General features: G+C 38.1%; 1 protein-coding gene across 10 annotated transcripts in view; it reads left to right on the plus strand.

The window, feature by feature from the left end:
* Positions 1-16,632, plus strand: part of Fbxw7 (F-box and WD repeat domain containing 7) — a 161,448-nt gene that overhangs the window by 130,602 nt on the left and 14,214 nt on the right. For 9 of the 10 annotated variants that reach the window (XM_029475514.1, XM_021158294.2, XM_029475520.1 and 6 more), the window contains 2 exons: positions 6,328-6,410; positions 9,784-9,925. In XM_029475514.1, coding sequence (XP_029331374.1) covers positions 6,328-6,410; positions 9,784-9,925 — 225 coding nt within the window. Of the gene's footprint in view, positions 1-3,664; positions 4,098-6,327; positions 6,411-9,783; positions 9,926-16,632 lie in introns of those variants that run through there. The other variant, XM_029475521.1, reaches the window with a different exon arrangement.

Raw genomic sequence — 16,632 nt, forward strand, 5'->3', positions numbered from 1 at the left:
AGAGTTCGATATTTTTAAAGCTAATTTTATTATGGGTTCTAAAAGCTCTGCTTCCCCACCCCGTGTGGGGTGTGTGTGTGTGTCTCCATGTCCTTGTCCTTTCTTATTTTACTATACATTTAATAGAAGAAGAAAAAGTCTTAAATTATATACTATCCTGTGCTTGGCACATTGTAAGAGCCGGCTAATTTCCTAATGACTGTAGGAAATGCCCTACTAGCCAGTGCCTTGCCTATTGCAGTAGTGCATGCATGGGTGCTGAGCTGCACACCTCCTTCCCAGCTGATAGCACCTGCAAGAGAGCACTCCACTGACTCTCCACTTTACTCAGGAGCCTTTCCATAGGAAAGTTAATGACAGCCAGTTAGGAAGGAGTCCAAAAGTTTGTTACAGCCTCAACATGCTTGCCATTCTTTTCTTTGATGTAGAAAATTTGAGCTGTCTCTAATCTAATTCTGCTCAGGGCGAGACAGCTAACTGTGGTAGGTAGTTTCCTGTTCTTTTCCAGAGTAGAATGTTGTCATGATAATAAGATCACTGACATCAAAATACAAACACATCTTCTTACTATTATAAGGTAGAAATGTATTTTTAACTGTTAGCAAGGTAACTAAGAAAATAATATTCATGGTACAACCAATCCTATTACAGTAAACTTGGAAATACTAAGTAGAGTAGATATTAAGAAACATATACTTTATATATTCATACAAATGCCTGAATTACCAAATTACGCTTGTGGTTGCTACTGCTTGCTTGTATGGCCAATTGTTTAAAACTGTTATTTGTTACATAAATGTTTTTCTGGATGTCCTACAGATAAACTTGAGTGATGTATGAACCTTCCAGGAGTAATTATTAGAGAGAAAGTTGTACAGAGATAACGTTAGGTTGTTGTGGCAGAGAATACCAAGACTAGTTAGTAATGACTTGGAAGAGTAATTGTGTGCTGTAGGGAAGCCAGGAGTCTGAAGGTCATGCCAAGGAGGATAGGTGCAATTCTTTTGTTGCCGCTGCATGTGCATACTTGCATCATCCACAGAAGCCTGTTCTGGTTTGTTTCTGTATATAACCAACTAGGTGTCCAGCCGTTTGCTCAGAGTGAGTCCTTTGCTTAGACTAGTGGTGGTTAACCATTCTATGCCATTATCTCCCAGATCTTGGGCTCTGGTTCAGAACATCTTTGTGCTGCTTATTTCTGGAGCCAGCATCCACTTGTATACAACCAACTCTAAAGCTTGCTAATAGGTTTTAGTTTAAATAATGCTTATGCATTGCTAGTACAAGGAATATTTTTAAAGAATGGGAAAATTATTGCCTGTCTGGAATTGCATGAAAATTTATTTTATTGTAATGAAAACATATTTACTGTGTTGAGATATTCTAAAAATTTTGTACAACTGACATTAGCATTTATTTATCTATAGTAGAAACTCACCAGCTAATCTTTTTGATGAACTTCTACTTGATCTTACAGCATAAGGCATAAAATACAAAGTAAGCTTAGAACTACATAGATTATAGGCTAAAGTCCCCATGTTTCTGTCCATCCTGGTGTAATATAGATAGAAAAAAGTATATAAAATATATTACTAAAACACCTAAATATGATTTATGCTTGAGACCATCTGTAAGCTAAGACAGCCAGAAATCAGACGATGTGAATGCTTTGCCTTGCCTGGGTCATATGTAGAGTCTGGTACTAAGGAGATATGCATGGTTTTCAGTGATGCTACTTAAAAAAAGAGTGCTGGAAAAATCTTTATTTTTACTTTGTTACTTTGAAATCTGATTAGGAAATTGGTTAACTAGTTTTGCTTGGCTAGTTCTTTACAGTTAAATTAGCATTGTAAATTAAGTATTGGGAGAATTGTTTAAGTATTTGGTAAATGGAAGTCATCATTAGTAATTATAACCATACATATTTTTCACTTAAAGGGCTAAATTAATAGGGGCCACTCCTAAGTGATCACCTTGGTAGATGAAGGAAGTGAAGGAAGTGGGATGGTATAGACTTCCCAATGTATCCTTTTGATAAAACTTTATGAGCAGGTTTCCTTGTAACTTCATGACCATAATCAGCAGCCATGTAACCATGAGAACTCCTTTGAATAAAGGTATTTCTATCCCTGGCACCCCACTCAGCTTACCCAATACAAATTCTGCAGGAGAGTCCAACTACTTGTTAATATTCTTCAGTAGCCTGGAACAAACAAGAACTCCATATTTGCTGGCAAACCCCCTCCCCCCGATCATGAAGCAACTAGTTAATAAGGGTCTGTATATTTTCCCAAATATTGGACACACCCCCGCCCCCAAAGCAAGAAGTTTCGATTTAAAAAGAACTTCCCTTTGCAGAGAATGAATTGATTGGTAGGAAAAATAACTTTTGTTGAGCATGTATGTACATATTGTGTCTGATGGGGGATGACGTAAGAATTAGGTAAATGTTTGAGAAGATAATAGACAGTAGAACATAATTTCTTGGAGAGAATCCAAGATGTGCATCTTCATAAAATTTACATGTGGAAGTAAACAGTATTACATTGAATGTCATGTTTATAATGGTAAACATTTTAAAAATTGATATTTCATGTAATATTCCATTACCATGCAGAACTATTAAAATATATTGTTCACATAGTAGGAATCTTTTTTTCTGAAGAAACTAAGTGCTCTAAGTAACTATGGGCACATAGCTTACTTGTAATAAAGAACATTAGTGGGGAGGATAGGAGTTAATTAACTGGGCACTTGATAATAGCTTTCTTATCCAAGAAGTCTTATCACCACTTCCAAGGGCAGTTGTGTAGCAAGCTGCAAGATGAATACCTAAATTTGTACATAATCATTCTATGAAAAAGGTTGCCTTTAGGCAAATTAGTTTCTTTATTATTACATAAAATTCTTTTTTAATGCTAAGCAATGTACATTGTCACAATCATTTTTGAGGTAAAAGTCCACAACCTCTTGTTGACCCAGGGGGATTCCCGAGTGAGCACGGAACACATGGAGAAAGTAGCCTTGAGACAAACATGCATTAGGTAGAAGTGGTTCATTTTTAAGGGTAACCCTCCTTGTTCCCGAGAATCACTGGCAGTTATCTTGAAAACTATATTTTAAAATAATGTGTGGTAAAGCGTAAGAAATAATTTTACTAAATCTTAATATAAGAGACATACAGGTGAAATTTATCTTTTATTACATAATTTCTGTAAAAGAACCTTTATGCTCCAAACTGGCTTACTTTGTTGTCAGTTCCCCCAAGAATACTTAATTTTTCCCTTTGGAATTGCCCATATCACACTGCCCAAGCTACTTGAAGAATATAGTCAGCCTCTGCCAAGTCTATCCAGTAGGATGACAGTAATGAAAGTAGCCTGCTTTGCCTCTGTTGGGGGTGGGGGTTACCCAAATACATTTCATTTCCAAAATGTTTCTTTCTGGAAGGACTTATTTGTGGTAATGCTGATTGCTATTTAAATCTCGTCAAAAATGTGGGTTTTACAAAACACAAAAATAATCTCCTGAAAGTTTGGAAGGGGAGAGGGGCTGTGGTGTGGGGGCGGTCTCTGCTGCCCACGTCCGCCCTCTGTTCAGTGCGTTGTGTGCTTACGGGCTCCCTGGAGCAGATCACCATATAATTGATGTGCAGTCTGCATTGCTGAACCCTGGACTGCACCATTCTGTGTTCAAGGGAAGATGTAATCTGATCCCTCTGCTGCTGAGGGAGGAATCTGTTCAGTCAAGGCTTTGACAGGGCATAGTCTCCTCCAATAATCTTGTGGGTTCTCGCTCATTATTCCCCGAGTTCTCCTCAGTGGAGCTGCATGCGTGTGTGCGTCCCGAGCAGCGTTCTGGTTCTGAGCTGCGTCTGCTGGTGCTGGGGAGTTTTGCTGCCGGTTCCGCTGCCTAATCTTCCTTTTCTGGCGTGCCTGAGCATGTCCACGTTAGAATCTGTGACATACCTACCTGAAAAGGGGTTATATTGTCAGAGACTGCCAAGCAGCCGGACACACGGGGGCACAGAATCCCTGAAGGGGAAAAATACAGAAAATATGGGTTTCTACGGCACATTAAAAATGATTTTTTACAAAGTAAGTAATCTGTTTTCTTCCTGTGCTGTGTGGTTGTGTGTGTGTGTGTGCCTGAGAAGGAAAATCTGTATCATCAGAGATGGCTGCAGTATCCTCTAATTTTGGTGGGTGGTTGGATGTCTGGTATTCTGCTTTATTTCATGACTGTTGTAAGCAAGTATGGAGCGATGGTGTGAGCTGGGAGAAGCTTTAAAATAAAATGTACATTTCCATCTGAGAATTTTTCACTGAAAACGTATCTGAGACTCCAGAAATGTAGCTCCGTTAAATGCTGACCTGGAAATACTCAGCCTCACTTGGCTTTCCGTGAACCTTTCTGTTCAGTTTTCCTGTACCATAGACATACATATGTGCTCCTTAGTTAACTCTTAGAGTGTAGTCACTGAAATGTGTAGGCTTTATGTTTGAAGAGATTGGACTACTTGTGGTATCTTTAAAAAATTACCCAATTAATTTTTGGTTATAAAGTCAGTATTTTCAGTTAACATTACAGTATTTAAAAGATTTCCACAGTCATTCAGAAGATGCTTTGTTTTGTAAAATAATTTAAACATAAACCCTTCTCAGTGAATTCTGTGATATGTGTTTTAAACATTTTATTTATTGAAAGATTCTAGATGGAAATAAAGTTTGCTTTTAGTGGCAATTAGATGTCATTTGTACCAGCATATTTACAAGGCGTTCTGGGGAGTTCTGAGAGCCAGCATTACTGTCTTAATTCAGATGAGTGTCAGAGACTCCCATAATGATCATGAAAATCATCTATGAAAGTTATCAAGTTCTGTACTGGCTGACCTTCCTGATGGATTCATTTGTGTGTAGGTACATGTCTGAGTATCTGAATTCTACACGTGGAAGCACATGGCTCCCTGTGCATTACAGCTTCTATATTTTTTGTTTTCTGATAAGATTATTTACAAAGAGAAAAAATAATATATTTTGGAGATTGTCTTTTAAAAATGAAGTGAGTATAGAAACTTCCAGAGGGAAAAAGCAGGCCAGTTCTGTTTCCCACAGTAGGTGTTTCACTAAGGTATAAATTGTGCATAAGCTTCTTGAGCCTTCGCAGCCACAGATGACCCAGTGTTGACTGGGACACTTTCTTCATGATAACAAGTCCTTGCTAGCCCATCCCAGAGTTTGAATCTTTTTAATGCCTTTTAGTATTTACAGTATATATACTATGTTCCATGCGTTCCCATGTGAAGCAATAGGTAGGAAAATGAGCCTACTGCAAAATAGGGGTTCCAGCTTACTATAAAAATGAAGATAGCTATCTCCCCATAACATGCAGTAATACAGTAGTTAGTGAGTACATGCAAATCCAAGAGAAGCTGTTGAAATAGGAAAAGTTGAACCTTCACAGATTTTATTCTGTATACATATATTCAGATGACCTACGTTAATTGATAGTGAAATAAAAAAATAAATATTTCAATATTGACATTGACAAATGCAATTTTGAATGTATTGATAGCACAACATGGAATAGTGAAAAACCTTTAAGATGTACATGTTAGACATGTCTCATATATCAAATATGTGTTAGTCATAACTCATTCTTTTACAATCATTTCGTTGTTTCAAGAGTGTTTCGTCCTAAGTATGGGCTGCGCATTCTGTATGTAGCAGTTGATGATTTTTTTCCTTCAGCTTTACTGTGGCAGATACAGATTGTCTGCTATTAGGGATTTACTCTTCTTAACTGTCTCTGTTATCCTTGCTAAACTCTTTCTTCTTTATTTTAATCACTATTCAAGATTAGCTTATTTTGCTCTCTACCTTTGTATAATGATATGAATGCTTAAAATTCAGTTATTCATATTTCTGCTTGTGAAATTTTAAATTTTTATCTTAATATTTTTAAAGAAAAGTGAAGATTAGTAAGGAAGACATACTAAATACAGTTATTTTCTATGTGCTAATAAATTTTTTTCTTGTTATTAAACTGAAAAATGAAAAGTATATAACATTCTAAGGGCATGATAAATATTAGTTTCTCACCCAACACTGTTCTTCCCAGTAGAATGCTAAGGGGAACATTACCTATCCAGTCCATAAGAGTAAAGCAAATAGGAAAAACTGTGTAATATATTTTCTGATTAACCTACTAATAATCATCATTGTAGACACATGAAAATTTAACAGTTTTTAAATATTAGCATGCAAGCTCAAAGTCTGATAATGGACCAAGTAATATTTTTTTTATTTTATCTGTTTTACTTTATAGATGAAAAGAAAGTTGGACCATGGTTCTGAGGTTCGTTCCTTTTCTTTGGGAAAGAAGCCATGCAAAGTCTCAGATTATACCAGGTAACGTTGAATAGAGGGGTAGGCGGGCATGTCATCTGGAAACATTTCTTTGAATTTGTTTTCGAAGAGTAACAGTGCTACTGTATTCAGTGTTGTTGGTTGTTGAAATGTGTTTTAACATTACAGAAACGGGGAAGGGCATGAGTCTCAACCCAAGCAGAAGGGCTTGCACTGTCCATGTTGGCCTTTCTTACTGACACTCTGATGGGAGACACATGCTGGAGTTCTTTAAACAAGATTGCAAAGTCACAATTTTAAGGACTTCTAAACAGTAAACCATGAGATCTGAATGTGAGGAAATGTCTCCTGTTACTATAGCAACTGCTGTTTTAGGGTAGCTACTTTCATATACCAAATCGAAGATAAATTTATTAGCAGTGAGGTAAATCTCCCGGTTACTAAAACTTACTTCATGGAATGAATGTGTTAGAAATCCCCATTTATTGGCGTGATGGGTTTTATGTTTTAACACATACATTTCTACACTTGTACAATAGTTTCCATAACAACTCAATACAATTGTAGTCCTGTTTCCTTCTTCACTCCATCATTTTTTATACTCTGTCAGTATAAAACTTTGCCCACTCTCACGCTAATTAGACTAATTTAAGCACAATATCTCATTTCCCAGCCAATTAAACATGGTTTTAGATGTCACTTGAAATGCTGTATTTTAACATTTAAATGACAAAAGTATCTAAGAACTCTGTGGTCCCCTCCCCCACTTTTGTATAACTGTCACTTTTATTGAATAACTGGTCAGAGTGAACAGTAGAAATTCCAAGGACATTATGGTTAGGATTTTTTTTTTTAATTTTTTTGATTTAGTTATTTTTATTCTGTGAAACAGAATAAAATTAACATTGCTTAGATACAAGATTTTTCTAAAACAGCATTACAAATTGTCACACACCCCCGTACATACAGTTTGTTTTTATTTCATTCAATTGTGGAAATGTATTTAATGCTCCTGTGTAATCAAGGAATGATACTGCTTAGGATAACTTTACATACAGAAAGCTCTGGCGAGATGATGCTAAAGAGATGAAGAAAGCTTCGTTCTCTGTACAGCCCTTCTCCCCTCCCCTCTGCTGTCTGACAATTTCACTGTTGGGCGCTTCCACCAGAGGGTGTGGAGGGATAGAGACACCGCAAATACTCACGTCATTTTGGTTTTCCTCCCAACCTTGATGATACATTTCTCAGATGAGGAAGTTGTTTGATGTTAAACTAACTGTAAATGTAATTTTTTTCAGTGCACATATTTCAGTCTGTTCACATTATTTTGGTCTTCTATTAAAGACAATACCAAAACAAAAGTATTAAATGATCAGTTGTTTGAGAATAGAACTTTTGGTACAGAACACATTCTCATAAAATTTTTGTTGCCTACTTTTTATGTCAAGACAGCAACAGCCTTTTAACAAGGAATCCTACTAAAGGAGAATTAGAGCCAATACATATTTATTTCCATATCTTTGAAACAATTTTGTCAGTTACTAACATATATGTTTGATATTCAGTAATGATTCTGACAGGGCTTTTTTGACAGGTAATAAGATAAAACTCATTTTGTATTCTCCTGCCTCCTTAGGAGATTTTAACTATTAACACAGCCTGTTTTATTTTGGAGAAAAAGAAACTGAATTTGCTTTTGGATTTGAATGAAGGAAAGATTGATTTGCTAGTTGAATATTAGAGCTTGTTGTAAATGAATATTAAACAGTTGAAAGGATGCAGGCATAAGGATTTTTCTATAAAATAGTGATGTCTTTACCGCTTTAAAAAATGAGGAGTTGCTTCATTAGCAGTTTGTCAGAGGTGGAGATCAGTCGTTATGGTACAGGTTACATGTGCTCTTTGTGTTTCTGGTTTAATTCTGTTCATTTTGGATTTGTTTTGTTGGAGGTTTTTTGTTTGTTTGTTTTTGTTTGTTTTTTGTTTTGTAAACAAATTCACTGTAACCCAGCCTGACTTAGAATTCACTATGTAGCTTGCCTCAAACTTAAAATGGTCGTTCTGCCTCATCCTCAAGTGCTGTGATAACAGATGTGAGCTGTCTGCTCTTTGGATTTAAGATACTTTATTATCATAGTTCAGTGAGCTGAGGATTCTTCCACAGATGTAGTTTTGTTGAATGTTAATACCACCTGTAAGGCAGAAATGCTCGCATTACCTGGTTTGAGGTGCTTGAACCAGCTTAGAGGAGCCACCAGCGCTGTGTGTGTGTCTGTGTGGTCTTCCCACGCTCAGATAGCAGAGATACAGTCTCAGGGCTCGAGCAGAAGCACTATACTCTGTTCTGAGTTCATTCATTTATGTTTTTCATTATCTCAGTTAAATTATTGGATAAGAATGTTCAGTTATCTCTTAATTTTGTTTGAAATTCTCTATACTTTTTTTTGAAAAACTAGGTCTCATTGAGGCTGACTACTACCAGATACCTAGGCTCAGCTTAATAAATGACAAATTAAAATTAGCAATGGATAAAATATCATAAATAATTTCAATGCATCTGGGGCAATCTCAAGAACTTATGTATAAGCAGTGAAATATAAAATATTTTATCTCTGAAATATTGGTAACAATACTTTCATACTTATTTTTACAAAGAAAATCTAAACTTAAGCTGAGTGCTTGAAGAGCAGTCATGGAAGTAGGAGCTGTGTTCTAAGGCCTGTATTATTGCTTGCATACTTAGTTCTGGGCTCACTCACAACCTGGCCTGTGCGCACTCAGCCTGTGTTCTATTACTGATTGCACCTGCAGCCCTAAGCAAATACACTGGCAACTTAGAGCTTTGTCATTTGGTTGCCAGTAGCATTGCTGGGATGGTGATAGAGAAGGAACTTTAGTGATGAAGAGGAAGAGGAAAAGAGGAGGAGGAGAAGGAGGAGGGGGAAGAGAAGGAGGAGGAGGAGGAAAAGAAGGAAGAGAAGGAAGGAGGAGGAAGAGGGGGATGAAGAAGGAGGCCAAATGCCTGTATTTGAAGCAGGAAGCTTAGGAGTTTAAAGCTAGCCTGGGTGACACAATAAGACCATCTGCAAAGCAGGAGAAAAAGAATAGCAAAGCAGGCTTTGGGTGTCCCTGCCCTGAGAGTAGCAAGCAAAAGGGATTGCTCTACTGATGTCTGAAGAACACCAGATCATTACTCTGAGTAAATTAGAGTTCATAGTTTTTAATTAAGACCTTTCTTCCACTCTTATACCTAGGCTCAGCTTAATAAATCACAAATTAAAATTAGCAATGGATAAAATATTGTAAATAATTTTAAATACATCTGGACTTACGTATAAGCAGGATATCTAAAATATTTTTATCTCTGAAATATTGGTAACATTAATACTTTCATACTTTTTATTTTATTTTTTAGTACCACTGGCCTTGTACCATGTTCAGCAACACCAACAACTTTTGGGGACCTGAGAGCAGCCAATGGGCAAGGGCAGCAGCGGCGGAGGATTACATCTGTCCAACCACCCACAGGCCTTCAAGAGTGGCTGAAAATGTTTCAGGTGACTACGTGAGCACACTGTTGAAATGCTTCGCTCGCTTGCTTGGGGTCAGGGTGGGAGTACAGAAGAATTTGGCCATTAACAAAAAAGGTAGTGTTTCTGATGCTGTACCATTTATGAGCATTGGAAACATTGGACTAAGCAAAAGAAGCCAGATGTAAGCGGAAACATTTATTAATAAAACATTTATTAATAAACATTTATTAATAAAAAGAGACAGAAAGTAGTTTAGTGGTTGCCATGTAGGAAGCAGAGAGGCCTGGGGCTACCTCCTAAGAGATGTAGGGTTTCTTTTGGGAAGGGTGACAGAAGTGTTCTAAAACTGGGTAGAGTCGTGGTCATCCAGAAAGACAGGCATCCTGGGAACCCCCTAGGTGTACACTTAAACAGCACGCCTGTTAGATGGCATACATCTTGTAAAAACGAAAGCACAGTGCTTATTTTGTGTAAGTGTATTTTTGCATGGCTTTATTGGGTTTCTAAATAATACCTTTATTTTCTTGTTTGTGTTTGGGTTTCTATGCTGTGGAATGTATTCTTGTTTTTTGAACACATTTCTTGTATATTAGGAATGTGAGGTTAATTTAGGAACTCCATCAGTGAGTCACTGGGATTGGTAACTTAGCATTCACTGCTTCTCGGTAGAGGTGACTGAGTGGTTTCTTTCATTGCCTTGCTTGCAGATGCCTTGAGTTTGCTCAACTTCCAACCACTGTCTTTTAGTAGGATTTAAATTCTTTGAACATTTACTGGGAAGATTGCCTTGAATACTTTGGATTTTTATAATTTAAGTTAGATTGTCTTATCTCTTCTTATTCTGAATGATAGACTAAATCAAGAACATACCAACACAGCTATCATAGATGAGGTACTTAACAATTCTTTCCAGACAGTAATTAATAAAAATATGAACATGCCTGATGCTAGCTAGCCACCACACCAATATAAAATGAACACATTTCACTACCTCTTGTCTGCTTGAATTGTTGGGTACATAATGCACACATAAGAAAATTATAAATTTAAAAGACACGTTGGCTTTGTCATTTCAAATATTTAAGAAGTCCCATTGTATAAATCCTAATATTTTAAATACTTAGGTGCTGTGTGTGTTTGTTTCATCTATAGCTAGAAAATTTTCTTGAAGTGATGTCTTTTTAGGTGAGTTTTAACACTATTTTGTGGGGTAGGGCAGATCTAGCTACTGTAACTGACAGGTGTGGAGCCCTGGTTCTCAGAAGGGTTTGTTTTTTGCCTCGCAAACAATAGGGAAGGGGTCGGAGCCTTTTGATGTTTACTATGCAAAAGCAATATGAAGGATAGCCTCCAAAAGCAAATAAGTATCCAACCCAAAATATTATAGTACTGAGGTTAAGAGGCTTGGGATTAAACAAATGGAAGTTACATTTTACTTATGAAAATGAATACTACCACAAAAAAGCCTGTTTTTTAATGTTTATAGACATGTGTTAATTAAACTCACCTTTCCTGTAAGGGTTACTACTTCCCCACTCTTTTACCTCAAATTTATGACATTTTCCCCCTACCTGTGCCCTGCAAATTCTCAACTTTTTATTCTGTCCAGTCATTTAGAAATAAATAAGGCTTAAAATAAAAATCTAGACATGTTTATATACTCTTAAAGGAATATTTAAAATACTAATATCTGACCAAGCCAGGGAAACGGGAGGAATGACAATGAGTTCTGCATGCACATGAACATGTGCACAAGCCAGCACCCAGAATACAGCACTGGGGTCTTACCTGGGTGCTGAAACCACATGGTGTCTCTAGTGCCCATCTCCACAGCCCTCAAAACTGACTGGAAAAGACGCTCATTAGCAGGCTATTCCAAATAAGGTTTTTTATATATGGTTAGGCCCATTTTTCCCACAGCATTTTAATGTACCAAAGTATTTTTTGTAAACCATTTATGATGTTCATTAAGAGAACTTTTTCTAATATTGATATGTAATAGTGGGGGTATTAATACTTTCTTCTCATGAGGCTGTTTTAGAGACAGTGTTTGTTTAATAAAATTTCCAGGGCTGGTGAGATGGCTCAGTGGGTAAGAGCACCCGACTGCTCTTCCGAAGGTCCAGAGTTCAAATCCCACAACCACATGGTGGCTCACAACCATCCGTAACAAGATCTGGCGCCCTCTTCTGGAGTGTCTGAAGACAGCTACAGTGTACTTACATATAATAAATAAATAAATCTTTAAAAAAAAAATAAAAAAATAAAATTTCCAAATGTTATACTTGTTACAGCTTAGCTTTAGAAATGTTAACTGTAAAGGTAAAATCAGAACACCCAACTGTGAGTCTCTAAACGCATTTGGTCCTAGAAAAGTATGTCTTTTATATGAGTAGTTGCAGTGAGAGATCATTCTTTTATTTATTCACTTTACATCCCTATTGCTGCTCCCCCCAGTCTCTCCCCACCTTCCTCCCCTTTTCTTCTGAGAAAATGGAGTGCTCTCCCCCTCCCCCCAAAACCCAGCACATCATGTCTCTGCAGGGCTAGGTGCTTCTTCCCCCACTGAGGCCAGGCAAGACAGCTGAGTTGGGGACATATTCCACAGACAAGCAACAGCTTTAGGGTGTAGTAGGATTGAGGACCCTGAAGGGGACAGGAACTCCACAGGGAGACCAACAGAGTTAACTAACCTGGACTCTTGGGGGCTCTCAGAGACTGAACCATTAACCAAAGACCTACACCCCCACCACACACATGTAGCAGAAGTCAGGTTGATCTTCATGTGAGTCCTGAATAACTGGAAAGAGCTCATTATTAGTTCATCGAAACAATGTAGAATTATCTATAGTGCAAGTAGAAAATGTAATCCTCCTGACCCAAGACATTCTGTAGCAACTAAATGTCAACCTGACAAAGTAGATCCAGCCTTGATCTTCTGAGCTTCAAGTCTGTCTCTGACATAACCCAGAACTCATTGCCATACACTGCCCTTGTCTTAGCTAGAGTTTTATTGCTGTGAAGAGACATCATGACCACGATAAAGGAAAACATTTAATTGGGACTGGCTTACAGTTTCAGAGGCTCAGTCCATTGTCATCATGGCAGGAAGCATGACAGCATGCAGGCAGACATGGTGCTGGAGAAGGAGCTGAGAGTTCTACATCTTGATCTGCAGTCAGCAGAAAGAAACTATATGCCACACTGGGCATAGCTTGAATAGATAAAACCTCAAAGCCCAACCCACAGTGACACACTTCCTCCAACAGGCCACATCTCCTAATAGTACAGCCAAGCATCCAAACACCTGAGTCTATCAGAGCCATTTCCAACATTGTTCTACTGGCTAACCAGTTTTGTTTCAATTTGACATAAGTTAGTGTCATGGGAGGAAGGAGCCTCAGTTGAAGAAATGCTTCAGTAAGATCCAGTGTTGAGGCATTTTCTCTATTAGTGGTCACTGTGGAGGACCCAACCTCTGTGGGTGGGGCCATCCCTGAGGGTCCATGAGAAAGCAGGCTGAGCAAGCCAGGGGAAGCAAGTCAGTAAGCAGCACTCCTCCATGGCCTCGGTCAGCTCCCACCTTCAGGATTCTGCTCTGTTTGGGTTTCTGTCCTGCCTTCCTTCTATAATGAACAGCAATATGGAGGTATATGCTAAATAAACCCTTCCCTCCCCAACTTGCTCCGTTGGTCTTGCTGGTTTGTCACAGCAATAGAAACCTTAGCTAAGACAACCCTGGTTTTGTTGTTGTTGTTATTGTTGTTGTTTTTGTTTCGTTTTGTTTCGAGGCTGGTGCCAAACTTACTAGAACTGACTCACTTGCCTGGAGGCTTATGATGCTTCAGTGCCAATCTTATAGACAGCCCTAGCTCTCAAACAAAGGAGGGTGGTGTGAGCTGACCTGTGAGGGATACACTGGCAATCTTTGTACAAATCTACGATTGAGGCATTTGATGGTGACTTCCCTGTTGTGTAACAAGCAAAATGGGAGCTCTTGTCCTCTTCTTGCCCTCCTATTGCTCCTAAGGCGGTGTTATAGGACTCACTTGGTCCAGCCTCCTCTGTCCTCATAAAACACTCACAACTCCATTTGCAAATTGAGTAAGAACAAACGATACACCACTGTAGATAACAGCCTGTTAATGAAAAACAGAAATGTCAACTAAAAACAATGAACTAGAAAAAATACTTCTGTTTTGATATTTATAATGAATAAACTCTATATTTAAAGATTTACCATGTTCTATGCTAAGTCAAATTACACGTTTTCTGATTTGTCTTACTTAAGTCTTGTTAGTAACAGAAGATTAAAAGCTATAAGAGAGGTGACAAAACAAGATCAGTATTTTTGTTTCTTTGAAATTTTGTTACAGCATGGTTAAGGAAGCTTATTAAACCTTGTGTAACGAAGTTGAAGAACTTCATGTATTTAGTCAGGGAAGACTAGAGGAAAGTTCTGTATTTAATATAGTCCAGAACTTTACATCAAAATAGAAACAGATTGAGCCTTGGGTTCTTTAGAAAGGAATACCTAGATCACGTTTTCTGAGTTGGATTATGAAGCTGTTTGAACTAAGAAGAATTGCCCACAGGAGAGGACAAGAACTGTTCAAATAGAGATGGGAAAACTGGGTGTGGTGGCTTAAGCCTGTGATCTCCAGTGCAAGACGCTGTCTCAAAACAGCAGTCAGATAGACTGACTGCCCTGCTTAGGTTCTAAAGAAGTGAGTTTTCTATCATGGGAGTTCAGGCTCAGCGCTGTCCTAGGTCTTAAAACCTGTGCCTGATTGGAACAGTAAGCACACTCTATTAGTGTTCCCTCGTGCTAATTCATGAATCACCTGCATCAATATTGTATGAGTTGCTTGTATAGAAAGAGAGGGGGGGGGAGGAGAGAGAGAGGAAGGAGGGGGGGAAGGAAGGAAAGAAGGAGAGAGAGGAAGGAAAGAAGGAAAGAGAGAGAGGGGAAGGAAGGAAAGAAGGAGAGAGAGAGGAAGGAAGGAAAGAAGGAAAGAGAGAGAGGGGAAGGAAGGAAAGAAGGAAAGAGAGAGAGAGAGATCAGCAGGGGATGTTGATACATGCCTTTAATCCCTGTACTCTAGGGGTTGAGGCAGGTAGATCTCTATGAGTTGGAGGCCAGCCTTGTCTACAAAGTGAGTTCCATGACAGCCAGAGAAACACTTTCTTGGGGGTTGGGGGTGGGGCATCTCCTTCAAGTAAACTGTGGGATCCTGCTAGTTTTGGGGAAATCACTGTGCCAGAAAATGTCTCTTATTATGGAGGCTTAAGGCTATAAGTAGAAGAGGGACTTTGCCTGGGAAATAAAATAGGAGAGTAAAGGTAGGAAGCTTGAGAGACCATTTGGAGATCTGAATACCATAATCTAGAAGAAGTGCTGGTACCTTAGCTGGTACAGTAATGACTAAGTCTTAGATATGTTTTGAACTTCTTGAATTTGTTTGTCTCTGAGCCTCCTGCATCTGCATTCTGCTTTCAAATGCTTAATTAAAATTGCACTTTTGTTGAGTCAGCATAGTTGTTCATCTCCCAAAATGGCCTTGGCTATGATATTGTCTACAGATTTCTTATAACGTAGGATAGGTGAAATAACCAACATACTATTTTTTAAAAAAATTCAAAATCTGTGAGGGATGTGAATCAATAAATTGTAATTTTAAGTTATTTATACTTTATGGTCAGTGATGAATCAAGTTTGGCTATGTTGTCAGATGGGCAGAATCTGAGGCAATGCCTGAATGCTGTGGGATCAGACAACCAATCCAGTGCTTTGGCTCCTGGGTGGGGTGTTCTCCATGTTGCATTTCAAAGCTGTGTTGTGTAGAGACTGTCTGAGCACAGAGCCCTGAGGACAAGTGAATGCTTTCTACATTGTATGTGCAAGAGAAAGGAGAGCACATGACTTACTGGAGCCCCCCCCCCCGACTCCTTACACTGGCAAAGTAGAGTAGGTCACGGACATAGTTCAGTGCTAACCGGAGTTCCATAGTTGTTCACATCACTGCAGAGTCTAAGGGAATATATACCTCTTGAATTACTCTGAGTGCCGCTTCCTGCAAGCCTTTGTGTTTCTTACATCTTATGGAATCCGAGTGCAAGTATTAGAGGAGGGGCCATACCTTGCCTGTTACTCTTTACCCATCCATGTCCAAGATGGCGCCATAGCCCCCAGAAGTGTCTTCATCAGAGGACTGTGTTGATATGTTTTCACGTAACAATTGTGAAGTTACTTAAATGTTTTACATGGTTATTACAAAATTCCAACATTTTAAATTATTCATATGGCCTTAAATTTGTTCCTTTAAAGAGCCATGGCTCTTGTGAGCAGTCATGCACACTGAGGGAAAATATTAAAAACAAACAAATGGAAAGAGTTTTTTAAAAGAACCCATACTTTTGAAGTATATGTGTTTTCATTTTTCATAAGTACAGCATTTTTATTCATTTTGGGCTTTGTTTATATTCCAATTTTGCAGTATTAACTCAGCTAATCTTTTCTATTGCTTGCCATTTCTTACCTATAATTTTTGTAAAGTAAAGCATTTTTAAAGTTTATAGAAGAAACTTGTCAGATATGCAGAATAACCAACTATTAATTTTTTATGTTGCAAATCTCTTAGCTCTTAGATGAAAACCTTATTCAAGCCTTAAAAATTTATGGCTGTCCACTAAAGAGAATATATAGAGAAAAATGACCTATCAAAAATTCC

Source organism: Mus caroli, chromosome 3 (genome assembly GCF_900094665.2).
Source record: "Mus caroli chromosome 3, CAROLI_EIJ_v1.1, whole genome shotgun sequence".
Classification (NCBI taxonomy): domain Eukaryota; kingdom Metazoa; phylum Chordata; class Mammalia; order Rodentia; family Muridae; genus Mus; species Mus caroli.